Source organism: Stegodyphus dumicola, chromosome 4 (assembly GCF_044657685.1).
Source record: "Stegodyphus dumicola isolate Sdum_Otavi_A_Nest chromosome 4, ASM4465768v1".
Classification (NCBI taxonomy): domain Eukaryota; kingdom Metazoa; phylum Arthropoda; class Arachnida; order Araneae; family Eresidae; genus Stegodyphus; species Stegodyphus dumicola.
In genome coordinates, this window is record NC_140771.1 from 173,122,098 (window position 1) to 173,137,181 (window position 15,084).

Here is a 15,084-nt window from a genome sequence, read left to right on the forward strand (position 1 = left end):
TACAGTTAGAATTTTAAGTGTATTTTTGAGTGTATTATATATATTATCTGTGATTTCGCTTTTGGATCGCGAATACAGGGATATTACCATACTAGTATGACCCTACAACATAAATGTGAAATCCTGAGCAATTATCTTGCTTAAAGACGTGCTGAAAATTTAAGAAAACCACCGTATTCATTCAAACATAAAACTGAATTCAATTTTGTACATCAAAAGGAATCCAAATGCCGAGAAAAGAAAGATGCAGAAAAAGTAGTTCAGTAGACTCAATTATAAGAGATTTACTGCAAAAGAATACTCAGTTTAAAAGCATCCAAACATAAGAACCTTGGATCGAAAGCATAAAAAGCATGTTTTCAAGATTTACTTTAAAAAACACACTGAATCCGATTTGTTGAATTCTAGACTCTTACAGTGGTCTGCATATAAAAAGGAATAAACCACGTGCTGTAACTGCCAAAACGAATAGTGCTATATAAGCACCCAGCATTTACTGGTTGGAAAAGTGGCCGAATGCAAGAAATTCCACCGAGATTATTTCAAACACGAGCTGCACGTGATACGCTTTCAACAACAAAATAATGTGAGTTCTTTTATATGATTCTTACTAGGAAGTTCACATTTATCTTCTTCCCCTTCCTTCTCTTTAAAGTATAAGGAAAGATGTCTAGGTCATAACACTATATCATCAGTCTTCTCAAGACTCTTATTTTGTTTTCTTTGGTGGACTACTAAAATCCTAATTTATAATGCAGAAAGCAGTTTGGAAGATTAAATGTGCAAGAAAGTGTTCTAGAAAGATTTAATATAGGGAGCAGTAATAGTAATAACTTACATTTAGTTAAATCGATAAAAGTTATATGTTTCAACCCAGCTTGGAAACATGTGAATTGTAAATATTAATTAAAAAAATTCATGACTTCGGATTGTTTAAAAAAGTATAAATAAAAGTAATTTAAATATTATCAAACCTTTCAATAATTTAATAAAAATGCATGTTTTGAATGTCTAAAACTAATAAAATTCAGTTAGATATTTGTTATTAGAAAGAGTATAAGCGTATGTCGATGACGGGATGCAATTTAAAGAAATGAGAAGAATGCAGAATCAAATTTAAAATTAGACAAAACAAGCAAATTTTTAAAAATTTATCGCAATCTGCATTTCCCCCGGTTTAACTCCATTGTTTACAGTTTTTTCGCATTATCAAACAGCATCCGTATATTTTCTATTTAAAAGCTTTCAGAGTTAATTTAAAAAATGAATATAATTACAATTCTTTTAATTATACATGTTATATTTTATCGTTCTGTATGTTGATTAATATGAAGCAATTTGCACTCAAGAGTGGTCAGATTCGAGAATCGAATAAAACAAACATGTTTGTACTTGTGTCTTCGAGAAAAGTGAGGATATATAAAAATTGTTGGTATAAATTCCTTTAACGATGTGTGATGCTGACAATAATGAAATCCAGATTCCATTCCTCGAAGTATTCCTGATCAAAACTGCAGTGGGGTAGGCAAAGTTTCGATATCATTGCTGGTGCTCAAATTCGACATCATATGCAAAAACAATTGATTTCTTCGGGGCTAGAAAATAAGAGAAATTATATGTGCAATCGCCGAGATTCGAACCTTAGATTTTCCAGTTGCTAGTTAGAATGTGCTTTTACTCCACAAAAGCAAGCATAGGGTAATGCGATAATCTCTTGCCTGTCATGATCAATGCTTATTCATGTGGGTAATATTGAGGAAAGAGATAGGCAATAGCGATATCTAATAAATTTTTGTTCTTCAAAGCAAAATTAAAAGTGAAAGAGCTACAGACAAGAAATACAGCTACAGTCAAAACCGAAAACAAAAGTGTATACGCATTCATACTTTTTACAAATTTACAATAATAATATGCCAAGAAAGTAAGCATTGCCTTCTCAGACGCAATTGAAATGTACAAACTTAAATTAAGAATTTCCAGTCTTCATCCAACAATCTAAGATATACCCCTTTTTTTAAATCCATATGCTTCTCGTGTTACCGGACAGTGAAAATAATTGCTATGAATGTCCCAGCAATGCAATAAATTCTACCGTCATCACGAATTTTTTACAGAGTATAAAGATAACAAAAACGCTTCACAACAACGTCGTTCCTGCAAGCCATCTCAGCAAAAGTTACACTTTTAGTTTACTTTATTAAATTTATGGCACGCTAGTGAAAACAGATTGATAACGATACGCTTTCAACAGCTGGTCATAGAGACGCTAATATCACAAATGCCAGTACTGCATAATTCTAACTCATCTTTGTCATCACGCGCAGAGCCGAAATATTGAATTTAATTGACAGTAATCATTCCATGCGGGTTCTGAAATATCTAAAACAGCCGTCGCTAGTAATTTCTAAGCTGAAATTCAACCAGTTTTTTTCACATTATAATCCACAAAAATTGAAACAATGGTATACTCTTTAATTACCTTTCATTGTCATTTACATATGCAATGTAATATGCACTACTAACTTTAAACTCATCGTATTTATAACCACATGAAAAATTGCGATGATATCTACTGATTCAGCTGTTTGTTCCGCCCAGACGGGAAAGAAGTTAGTGACCCTAACTGCCGTATCGAAGGGCTAGGATTCGAAGAAGACATGGATGTAATTTGTCCGTTCCTTCATAGGAAGCAACAGTAACCACCACTTCCGACTTTAGTAGTGGCCCATGTCTATGAACGGCTAGAGCCTGCAAAAATCCTTAAGTTCGACTCGTAAATTATTCTTTTTCATCAATAAAATTATTGGTCCATTGTTTAAAGATAATATATTTTTAGAGTTAGTTTTTATTAACACCGCTTCCAGTGTGGTCTATCAAAAATGGTTCAAAATCAAACCCCTAGATTGACATTAGTTTTGCTGAAATAATTCTATCCTCTCTGACAGAATATAACACAGATCTCTTTTCTTCAATGGGTTTTGGTTTGGTTTGGTTTATTAGATTACGGCAAAGCACTCGAGGGCTATCTGCCTTAAGGGAGAGATGCCTTCGTGGAGGACTTTTTTAAGGAAACTGGCTCGTATACACGTTACACATGGTTTCTTCAATGGGAAAGAAATTCAAGAAGAGGAAACTGTGACTTTACTGTAACTAGGCATTTGCGTAATATTCCTTCGAATTACATAGAAATGTTCTATAATGTTAGTGTTGAATTCTAAAAAGTCATTTTAAAGTTGGCATGCTTTCCATATATTTACCATTATACATTAAAAATAATTCTGAGTTCTTGCATTAAGGATATTTTATTCGAGAAAAGTATAAATCACGAGACATTACAAGAGCATGCAGCTGGAAATATGATAATTCCTTATAAACTTTTAGCATAAAATTAAAAGTCATCATTTCTCGGACATTTAATTTTCCTTTCTCAGTTTCCCTCCCTCGTGATATATGTTGTTGTCATGCCCAGTTAACAATGGATAGATTCGTTGTTTGAATCCTAGCGAGAACATAATATTACAATCAGTGTGTTACATTTCCTTGTATTATCATAATTGTACTTCAAGTTTAGGTAATGACTCTGCTTCCAGGTTTCACTATCTGATAACAGTTACGCATCTCATTTCAAGTATTTGTTTTTTGCTCTCACTAGAAAGCGCTATATATTTATAAAATTTAAATCTCCCCATAGATTTTTTTTCCAGAAAGACAAAACATCCTTTTGTTCATTGAAAAGCAGTTAGCTTCTTTTCTTTGAAATTATTTATAATTAAGTTTTTGTCAATAATTAATTGTGAAATTTAAACTTGACGTGGCATTAATTATAACTATAAGAACTATTTATTAATAAAATTAGGATTAAATTTAACCTCAATATGATATTGATGATAATATAAATATAATTAAATGTGGAATGGTTCATCTGACTTCCATTCTGTAAACGTACACCTCTGAACAATTATTTTAAGCCAGAATTCCAAGCTTTCCATTTCATAAACTTCAAGGCATCAATTATTATCATTCGACAAGTGTATTCGGAAAATTTAAAATGATGGTTTGCCCAAATTTCTTAGATATGTAAGTGAAAAGATGCTATACTTGCCAGCATATTGAATAATTAAATAAATAGGCTTCGTTGTTCTTCAAAAACTTTTGGATCCTTTGATTCTACATAAAGAATTAATTTTACAAAATTAACAACAGAAAAACGCACAGTATCCATCTTGTTTTCCCTATTGAAGCAAAATGGTACTTACCTGGTAAGATGTTTGATTCGAACGCTTGGCTGAGTTGACGGACTTGCCCCCAACTCTTTGAAGCTCTCCATAGTATCCGACATCGAACACAAACCTCCCTGTAAAAAGAAAATTACAGCTTAATTAAATTTAGAGGTACCTGAAATAATATTTCAATTTCGAAATGCAAGCTAAGAATTAAGATGCATTATAAAAGGAAAATATGCAAGAGTTAACTGCTGTCTGTCCATGACAGTCGCAGCTATGTAGACGCGGGATTTGAATTAGCATATTTACCAAAATAGGTTAGGAATAGTAACCTTCAAACTTAGCTTCGCGAAGCACAGTGTGAACGCGACTCCCTGAATCCTAAACGAGAAAATGCTAGATGGAGGAATCCACCAGGCTTTTTCCGCTTTTCTCTTATTTTCAACCTCTCGAGAGTGCTTTCGGCTCGATGGATTTGAAGCGCCCATATGGCACGAAAATGCGTTCATGGCTACTACGAGATCTATGTTCGGGGCCAACAATATGAAGGCTGGTTCCTCTAGCTACCACAAAGAACAAGTCGTTATGTCTTTACTAAATATATTGTTTAACGCATCTCTTTGAAATTAAAAAGGCTTTTTAACTATATTACACATAAAGTATAGATCTATTTAGAATAGTTGATCTAGTTTGACGTGAAATATAGAATGAAAAGTTATACATGAAATAAAAGGAAAATTGTCTACGTTTTATTTAATCATTTTCTACACCTAAAACTATAACTACTTTTATCTACACCATAGACAATGTTCACATTAATACGATAAGCCTCAGCAGCGATATCGCTGATTATAAAGATATGAAATGTAAAACCGGATCTACAGAGAATGATCCAATGCAAAAGAAGCTACTTCATTGATAAAACACGGCGTTCTGTACCAATAGTTTTGTGATATTCTTTAAAAATTGGAGACTTTCTTTTTATATGAAATTAATATGCTTTGAAAGGCAGAGCGTTATAAGAATCAATCATTTCAAAAAATTCATTCTATAGTAATAAAATTAAAAAATCGCAAATCACTATATGGGTTTATTTGCTAGAGAAAAATCATGAACACTTAAATATTACCTGTCTGTATCAGTGGTCTCAAACAAGCGACGCCCAAAGCCCTGCGAATACATTTCCCGTAAATTAATCAGCATTCTTATGATATTAATTATTGTAACCAGAATCTGAAGAAAGTTTTTATTATTTTAATAACTTGGAGTCCAGTTTTACATCCTTTTCATTACTTTAAACATAAAATTGTGGATAAGCCCCGGAAAATTTAAAACAGAGCTAATTAATTTACACTAATAGAGATCTTATTCTGAGATTTGAACATACAAAATTGATTGACTTTTTTCCTTCCTTGTACTAAGTAAAGGAAGTATTGTAATCGTGAAAATCTTCAGGTATCATATTTCAGAGATATATTTTGAACGTTCTCGAAACTGTTTTGACTGTTATTTTTATGTGATCTGCACGGACGGACAGAATAGACTCTTTTTTCTAAAACGGAATGTAAAATGGATTTTTTTCGTGACGTGTTTACGTACGTACGTATATATATATATATACACTGGTGTGCAAAAATTAAGGACGAGACGGTTTTTTCAATATAACTTTGTACAAAAGCTTTCCAAATCAACACATTTAATACCGTAAGTTCCCCAATACGTAAGGACATGAGTAATGTAAGCAACACTTACTAAAAGAGAATTCAGAGGGATAAAAAGAAGCTTTATTGAAAAAGTAGCATGGAGCGCAATGCGACTGAAGGCCGAAACATCCCTGTGATGGGTGTCCAGCAAGAAACATCCGGTCTTTAATAGGGAATATGATCTCCGCTGACTGCTAGGCAGGTTTCACAGCCTCTGCCCATGCTGAGAATGAGGGTGTCAATGAGTTGTAGAGGCATTGCTGCCCATTCGTCTTGCAGCGCCAATCGAAGCTCCGGAATCGTTACTGGTGGTAAGGTACGAGCTGCCAAGCGTCTGCCTAGAAAATCCCATACATGCTCGATGGGATTGAGATCCGGAGATCGTGCCGGCCAATCCATACGTTCAATATCCTCACTCTCTAAGAGCTGTTCGGCAGCTACTGTGCGATGACATGGTGCATTGTCGTCCATGAAAAGGAACTGTGGACCCATAGCGCCTCTAAAAAGACGCACATATGGAAGAAGAATCTCGTTACAATAACGGGTCCCGTTGACTGAACCTGCGTCGAAGATGTGAAGATCTGTACGACTACCAAGCATGATGCCTCCCCAAACGAGAACACCGCCACCTCCATACCTGTCCCTTTCAATGATGTTCGAGGGATGATTGCGGCTTTCCCGCTCTCTCCAGATGAGTATGCGATGAGAATCGCTACTCAGACTGAATCTGCTCTCATCTGTAAAGAGTACTCGTCCCCATTCATTGTCTCTCCAATTCCGGTGTTCCCGGCACCACAGAGAACGCCTTCTCCGATGGGCAGGCGTTAGAGGTACACACCGTACAGGGCGTCGTGCAAACAGACCACCACCGTGCAGTTTTCTGGCCACGGTAAAACGCGATATCGGTCGTCCAGTCGCCTGTGTCGTGTGTCTAGCGATTTCTCCCGCTGTCTGCCGTCTGTTTCTTCTGGCCTGTAAGGCAATATACCGGTCATCTGCGGGTGTGGTTCCTCGTGGACGACCACTACTAAACCCCCGGATAGCTGTTCCTGTAGTTTGAAATTGTCTCCAAAGTCGTGAAACGATGCTGTGAGCAATTCCGAACTCTGCAGCCACACTTGTCACACTGCGGCCTTCCTCCAACTTCCCAATGATTCGACCTCGGGTAAAAGCATCCAGATGTCGTCTAACAGATTGATTATTCGCCATTTCTCGCTGAGGCAGCAACTCGGTGTGATTTTAACTGCTATACGGCGTGCAATCTCTTTGCCAGAAATACTGATCTTACACCGACAACATGCTTTATACTACTCAGACACTCCCCCATTACGTCTACCTGCATATCTGCGCATGTGCTACGGTACATCACCTTACTTGATCTCCTGATTGGTCTTTCTGTCCGCTCTGCCTCTTCCTTCAGCTGATATGCTAATTTTTCGACTTCGTCCTTAATTTTTGCACACCAGTGTATATCGCATAACTCAAAAACAATTAGGCGTAGAACGCTGAAATTTTATATATGGAACTGCTTTAACAGTTGTGCACTTCCCTTTTTTACTGCAATCGGCAATACCAAAAGTGTCTATATATTATACGCACACGCATATATGTAAGAAAAATAAAAAATATATAAAAGATTAAATTAGCAACGTAAATTTCTGTTCTCTATTCTAAAAATAGCAACCTCTATTTGCGCTGCGTCATTTCGAGAAGAATCTATGTCATATGACTCTTACGTAATTCTGGTGATGTAAATTGAACTAAAAATTAAGCAGCCAATAATAATTTTACAGCAATATTAACTATCCAATCAAGATACAGCTCAGTTTGACTTCAGATTTCATCCTCAACGCACTTGCTTTCCACGCTTTGGCCTAGCTAGATTGCTGTCTGTCTGCTGCTGCTTTCTTGAAACAAAGTCATAAAAAATGTAAGCCTTTTGGAACAGGCACATTTAATGTGCCGACTTGTGTGTAGCCGCAACATGTTGCTGAAAATAAAACTGAAGATTTGATCTACCTTCGCCTCCAATTTCCTAGTCATTATGGATCAACACTTCTACGCCATCCAAATTCCTGCTCCTGGTCATTGCTTCTGAGTCTGAATATAGTATTCCATATATGTATGTAATATTTTGGCAATCGGGCACGTGAAGGAAGCTTGGCATAAAATGAGAAGGAAGCTTGGCATAAAATGAGAAGGAAGCTTGGCATAAAATGAGAAGGAAGCTTGGCATGAAATGATGACACGGAAGAAGTTAGCTGTTTTGATTCCACATCTTTATTCAATTCAAATGGCAAATGATTATTCTTTTAGATTCTCGAAGATTACATATGCGATACTAATTTAGACTAAATAGGATTAACTTGAAATTTTCTGCATCATACTATTCAAAGAAAGACAAACGGGAAGAGCGGCAGCAAGGGTCTTATAGCGGCAGGAGAAGAAAAGCAATCTGTTGAAAAATGGCGCGAATTCTACATTTATAGTAGCAATTACATAACATGCCAGAATGTTTTCGAAAGTACTGGTCTAAATACTGGTTTTGATTTAAATACGAATGTCATTTCTTATAATACACTGACAAGGAGTTGATTGTATGTTGCTACAAAAGCGAACACAATTTTTGTATGTTATAAACTACACATGCAATACATAAAGCTGTTTAACATCGACCATCCTCTCCACACAAAATCTTTTATTTAACGCACTGATAAAAGAGAAGCATTGAGTTTGAAAACCATTATAGTAAAGGTATGACAGCCAAGAATGGGATTCGAATAAGCCAAATTTATTGATTGCTGTTAAAAAAGAAAAGTCTAAATAAATGCTCATGATGAAACTTAGATAAAATGTAGCCATTGGCTTATAATTATACAATATATTTTTAATAACGATAAAAATTTCTTGTAACATATTTCCACAGGCCCAAGAGCGGTAAAGTAGCTGAACATTTCTAGTTCGACCCAGGTTCGAAGTCGGCGAAGTGGCTAGTATAAGAACTATCATAGGTTTCTTCCATATGTAACGTAGGTACGAGCCAGTTTCCTTTCAAACGTTTTCCATGGAGGGCATCCTTCCCTTTGGCGTATATCACTTTATCCCTCTCCGTAATTAATATCAAAAAAAAAATATTTCCTTTCAGCTAAAATTGGAAGAGGTAATTAAAAACCTCGCGTACATAAATAGGAAAAATATGTCCATCTTAGGATAAGCTAACTAATAGCCATGTATTTATAGCTGCTGAAATTTTGACCACGTTTTTTTAACCCTTTAACTGTCAAGTTATTTTGATGATTTGGGTACACAAATTGTCAAATTTTTTTTATTGGAAAAATTAAATGTTTAGGACAAAATAAAATATACTTAAGTAGTTAAAAATTGATATTTTGAAGTACATGGGTAAAATTTTTAAAGTTTTGTAGCCACTGCATATTTGCTTGAGGCGGCTGCCACTCAACATGGCAGTTGTAAAGTTCGCTTCTAGTGGAGCATTATTTTCTAAAAATGAAAAAAATTAATTATTTTCTGAAAAATAAATAAATGAAAAAAAAATAAATAAAAGTGAATATCTATTAGTAGTTCAGTAATTCAGTCTTGTGTGGTACAACTGGAAACACTTTTCCAAACACAAACCAACTTCACAATCACTACACCAGATTCGTGTTTCCTTCCTTATCTTTTTCCCACTTTTATCCTTTTTCGAACAACACACTTTGCACTGTCTTGTAGGCTCACGTTTCGCAGGAGAAGGAGGAATATGGGAAATAAAATGTTGTTCAGTAAGACGGGCAGGGTTATCTATTGTAGGTGGTCTGCCAACATTCTTTTGCACAGAAGCTGCATCATCATATTTATGTAAAAGCTTTTCTACAACTTGGATTCGAGATTCTAAAAATGTAATACCTTTCCCAACTACATTTTTATAGAGCAAATATGAGTTCCAGAGTACCTTGTCTAGTAAATGTAAAAATATCTTTTTATAATATCTTTTCTGACGTTTTTGGATTGTTGGATGAAAGGATATTTCCTGCTCACAGCGATCTACACCACCCATAGTTTAACTGTAGCCAGAAACAATCTTCGGCTTGAGTATATCTTCATTTTTTTATTTTTGAGGCTGACCATGGAAGTATCATGAATACTGCTCGTCAAACACACATCCTTCATCTTCGGTCGAAGAATCTAAATCATCTATATAATGTTTCAAAAAACTGGACGCCATTTTACAACAAAAAGATCCCGTGCACTTTGAACCAAAGAACTTATAACCTCTAGCCTTTGAAATCTTCAGTAAAGGTGCTGTCATCTATTGAATTGAGCGCACATTAACTTTTCGCGAGATACAGTCGGATTTGACAAAGAGATGAAGCCGAAATAAACGTCTCCCGATATATATTCGGGTATAACAATACGATGCACTCAAAAAAAAAAAAAAAAAATTACCCCGTGTAATCCTCGGGCATGACATTTTCGAACACCAGTGCTGTGCCCGAGATTATCTCGGGCATGACAGTTGAAAGGTTAAAGAATATACAGCTGGTTAACGCATGGCTATTTTATGGCATTCCTGATGCTTTAAAGTAAATATGAACCACTTCTCTTTCATAAAACTCTTTCAGAAAATCTCTTCTTAAGTAGACACATTTTGCTTTCGTGAACTAAATAATCAAACAATATATCTGTCTTCTTCTCTCCTGAATTCATATCCCTCCAATAATTACACTTAGGTTTATACAGAATTTCTATAAAAACTAGGACAAATTTTAAAAGGTATTGGAACACATCGAAACAGTTATTTTTTACCGTAGATTGCATGCCAGAAGGCGCTTGATTCTAACAATCTGCTGTTCCGCAAGCATAAATATGCCGCAGTTTCAACTTATATGCTGCAGCTAGTAGAGGCGATGATCAGTATGTGATTAGCAAGGAAAACCATACGCACTTCTCTACTGGACGGCGAAATATACCGTATTTTACTGAATGATGTATTATCAGAATTGGTAAAGAATATTTCAGCAGCCGTTCGGCGGTGTATGTGTCCCAGCAAGTTGGAGCACCAGCCCATTTTTGACAAGACGTAAAGCACTATCTGGATATCACCTTCTCATCTACTGGACTGAGTTGAAGTGGTCATATAACTAGGCTTCTGTGATAGCCTGATCTACCATGTTTCGATTTCTGTTTGTGAGGTATCTCAACAGTCTCGTAAAACCGTCCTTGAATTTTATAGCAAAGAAATCTTATAGATATATCGTCCGTAAAATTTCGGTCCAAGCTGAAATTGGGTGCGATGTGCCTAATGTATTCGAAAACCGTACATCTGTACTTCCCTCGTTGTGGTGGTTGCTTTTTCCAGCAGTGACAGCAATTAAAATTGTTTATTTCATCTTCTGCTTCATTCTTGTATTTGCGCTTCATATCCTTGGCTTCTCCAACAAACGCCTTCTAGCGCATTAATATTTCATTTTTAGCTGTGAATATTATCACAAAAATCACAGTTTTGGTGTATTCTATCCCCTTTTAACATTTTTATCATTTTTAAACATGCTGTATAAGCAAACATTTCTTTATACAGGTTTTGATACAATCCATCATTTATTTCATTATGGTTCCCCAAATTTTGGGGTTTGATTGGGTATTCCAAGCAGACAAAACTTGCATGTAGGACATTCAAGTGTTATACAAAATCACTTCTCATTTATACTCAGATGTGGATGATTTAATTTTGAAATACTACTTATACATAGGTTTCCTTCTCGACTTATTTATGCACGAAATAAAAAAAAAGTAAACAAACATTACGTACATCCTCCCATGAAGTTTATTCCTTCTTAAATAAAATTAACAGCATTCTGCTAAATAAAAGGAACAACCCTGACGACAAATGTAAAATATGCGATTTCATAAATACGCAGCGATTATATGCTGTGGTACATTTACGCAACGGACCGCCCATGTACAAGCTCACGAAAACTCAGCGTTACGTTGGTAATAAAATGCATCCTACTGTTTCAACCTACGCAGCTTAGCAATTTCAACAACGAGATGATATGCTACCGCCAAGAGAGAAGCATTAGGCACTTGTTATCTGAACCGTAGTGTAAGAGATGCCTCGCATAGCGACGAAAAGGTCGTGTACCATGACACAAATTGCAGTACTGATGTCTCAATGCCTTGTTAGTGATGAATATACTGGAAGAACATTCATACAACACTTCGCAGCACTTTAAATTAAAAAAATTACTTCCAAAAAAAGTTGTGCTTTGACTTATGAAACATTAATCAACTTTTGCAACTTTTCATCAACCACTCCTTCGAGTTAGGAAAAAAGACCCTTAGCAGAGTAAAAATAAATGTGCATTCATAGATAGTACGAGAAACATACTAGTTTTTAAATGCGTTCTTTCTTTCAAAATATTGCAGCAAGTATTGCTAAAGAAAATGGCAATCGCGAAATGCTCTCAGTAGCAATAATGAAACAGAAAAAACTGATGTGTACACCACATGACTTCCTTGTACGGAATATTAAATTATACGCATTTTTTCTTGCATTTCGTTTAAACTTATTGGATTGAATTAAACCTACTTCGCCGACAGCGCATAAACCACAATAGAATAAATCCATTCCTTAAAATTCACTTTATTTGTTTACCATAGCAACACTCTGGCGCTAGGGTCACTTAACAGTATTATATTTAATTCATATTATAATTCAGAATGCACAAAATTTATATCATTTAAAGAATTATCTAATCGTTGCCACACGTTCTATTCAAATACTATAAAAAAGCTAGAACGATGTATAAAAGAAATTAAGCAAACAAAACAAAAAAGAAACAGTTTTTAACAGACAATTGAGTATTTCTCATTCAATTAATTCAGTTCTCACTTCGCGACAAGGCAAAAATACATAAAACTCAAAATATCTGTATTAAAAATTACGAAGTAAATCTGAAACACTTATTTCCTGGAAAAAAATTCCAGAAAGGTTTAAGCATGATTTAATTCGTAATAATAAATGAAGGCGTTATCTTTGTTGTTGCGAAGCTACGTTTCTCTAGATTGGCTACAAATCCACTACTCTGGTCTTTCAAATGTAAACAAGCAATGGCCGCCATCAAAAAATTATTAGGCTTAGCGGCACTTAAACAACTTTAAAATTATTGATAATTCTAAAAATATTGCATACAGATTTACTAAAAGCATAAAAACCTTAACTGGAAGATAAGAAGAACACAATTCAATCATTTTTAAAGTAAAAAATGTACAATTTACAAACATATAAGAGTAAAGAAACTGAGATCACTGAGCCGGGTAACAGAGTGGTTATATATTTAAATATATTTATATAGGTTTGCTGCGGGAGATTGCAACCAAAATACGAGGTGCACATCTACATGTTATAGCAGTCCTATATACGAAATTTCAACGTTCTGAGGCTACTCGTTTTTGAGTTATGCGAGATACGTACGTACATACATACGTTCGTACAGACGCCACGAAAAACTTTCTTCAGAATTCATTTTAAAGCAGTTTTATAATTTTTTTGGAGAAAAAGAGTATTTTATTCTTTCCTTACGTACAGATATCACGCAAAAACATCGTTAAATTGCATTCGATAGCGGTTTAAAATGGATATTTTCGTTGAAATATGCTGCCTGAAACTTTTCGCGATTACAATACTTCCTTTTTACTTCGTACAAGGAAGTAAAAACAACAATAAGTGGCTTTAATTTTGTTAAAAATATTGTTGCAGCAGTCTAAACAACAATAGTAATAATCCTAATATTATTAGAAGTCTAACACACACATACACCCCCCCTGAAAAAGTCCGTTCACTAAAAAAAAAAAAAAAAAAAAAAAAAAAAAAAAACTGATCATTTAAAAAAAACGCAAGAAATTAGCGAGTTATTATTAAAAAACATTAAGCAGCACAACGTTTGTTTTTTCTACTTACTTCAGTAAGCCTTGTGTAATACTATATGGTGCACAGGGAATTTAAATATTTTTAAATAAATAAATAAACGCAACTTTTAAATAATAATGACTCACTAAATTAAAAAATCTAATGTGAACAACACCACATGACTTCATTCTACGGCCTTTTAAAATACATGCAATTCTTGCTGCACTTCATTTAAACTTATTTCCTCAAATTATTCTAACTTAAATAAGCAATCTCTCAAGGCAAGTTGAAAATGACATCAAAAATTGCAAAATTTTGAAATTAAATATCCCGGTCAATTTTGTTGTACGGGAGTCAAACTTTATCTACTTTTGTGTTTTCGTAACGAATACAAAACTTTCCCAAATGTAAGTACAAGAACGGGGGCTCACATTAAAAGTTAGATTTCGTTTTTTTGTCTAAAACAGTTTTCCTTTTTTTTTTTTTTTTTCAATTTGACCTTGTCCAAGCATGAATATTTTCATCATTTAAAACACTTCTTTAACTGGAAGTATATGACTAATACAAAAGATTGCTAAAATAAAGGCCGGATAGTAACTTTTAAGCCGGATAAGGAGATGTAGATGTATATGCGTTTGGTACTACCAACTGCAATAAAAAAGGAGGTCCACAACTGGATGTTATAGCAGTCCCCTATATACAAAATTTTAGCATTCTACTGTTAATCTAAGCCTTTAATTTATGCGAGATACATATGTACATACTTACAGGACAGCGCACGTCGTACATTGTACGTATGTACAGACGTCACGAAAAAATCCCTCTTGATTCCATTTTAAATCATTTTTACAATCGGTTTTGTAAAAAACAATTCTTCGTTTTATCTGTACGTACAGACGTCACGGGAAAAATCGTTCAAATAGATTCGGTAACGGTCAAATGGATATTTTTGCGAAATATATGATCCCGAAAATTTTCGTGATTACAATACATCCGTAAAAAGAAGTAAAAATATAGAGGCAGAAGCTACGAATTAAAACATCCAATTTCTGGCGAAATTTTCGATATCCTTCAGTTACAAATACACGGGGAAATAAAAGCGGAAATAACTATTGCACTTTCGGTATTTTAATGAAGTATTTTAATATTTCGGTGTTTTAATTACTGTTGCGATATTTTAATATTTCGGTATTTTAATTACTGTTGCAGACGCTTTGTTTAAAGTAGTTGCATCCAAATAATAATAATA

At 34.6% G+C, this 15,084-nt stretch overlaps 1 protein-coding gene across 5 annotated transcripts in view; it reads right to left on the reverse strand.

Moving 5' to 3' along the window:
• LOC118197748 (uncharacterized) overlaps nt 1-15,084 on the reverse strand; it is a 429,345-nt gene that overhangs the window by 199,290 nt on the left and 214,971 nt on the right. For all 5 annotated transcript variants that reach the window (XM_085815784.1, XM_085815785.1, XM_085815783.1 and 2 more), the window contains one exon: nt 4,257-4,354. In XM_085815784.1, the coding sequence (XP_085671910.1) occupies nt 4,257-4,354 (98 nt within the window). The remainder of the gene's footprint in view (nt 1-4,256; nt 4,355-15,084) is intronic.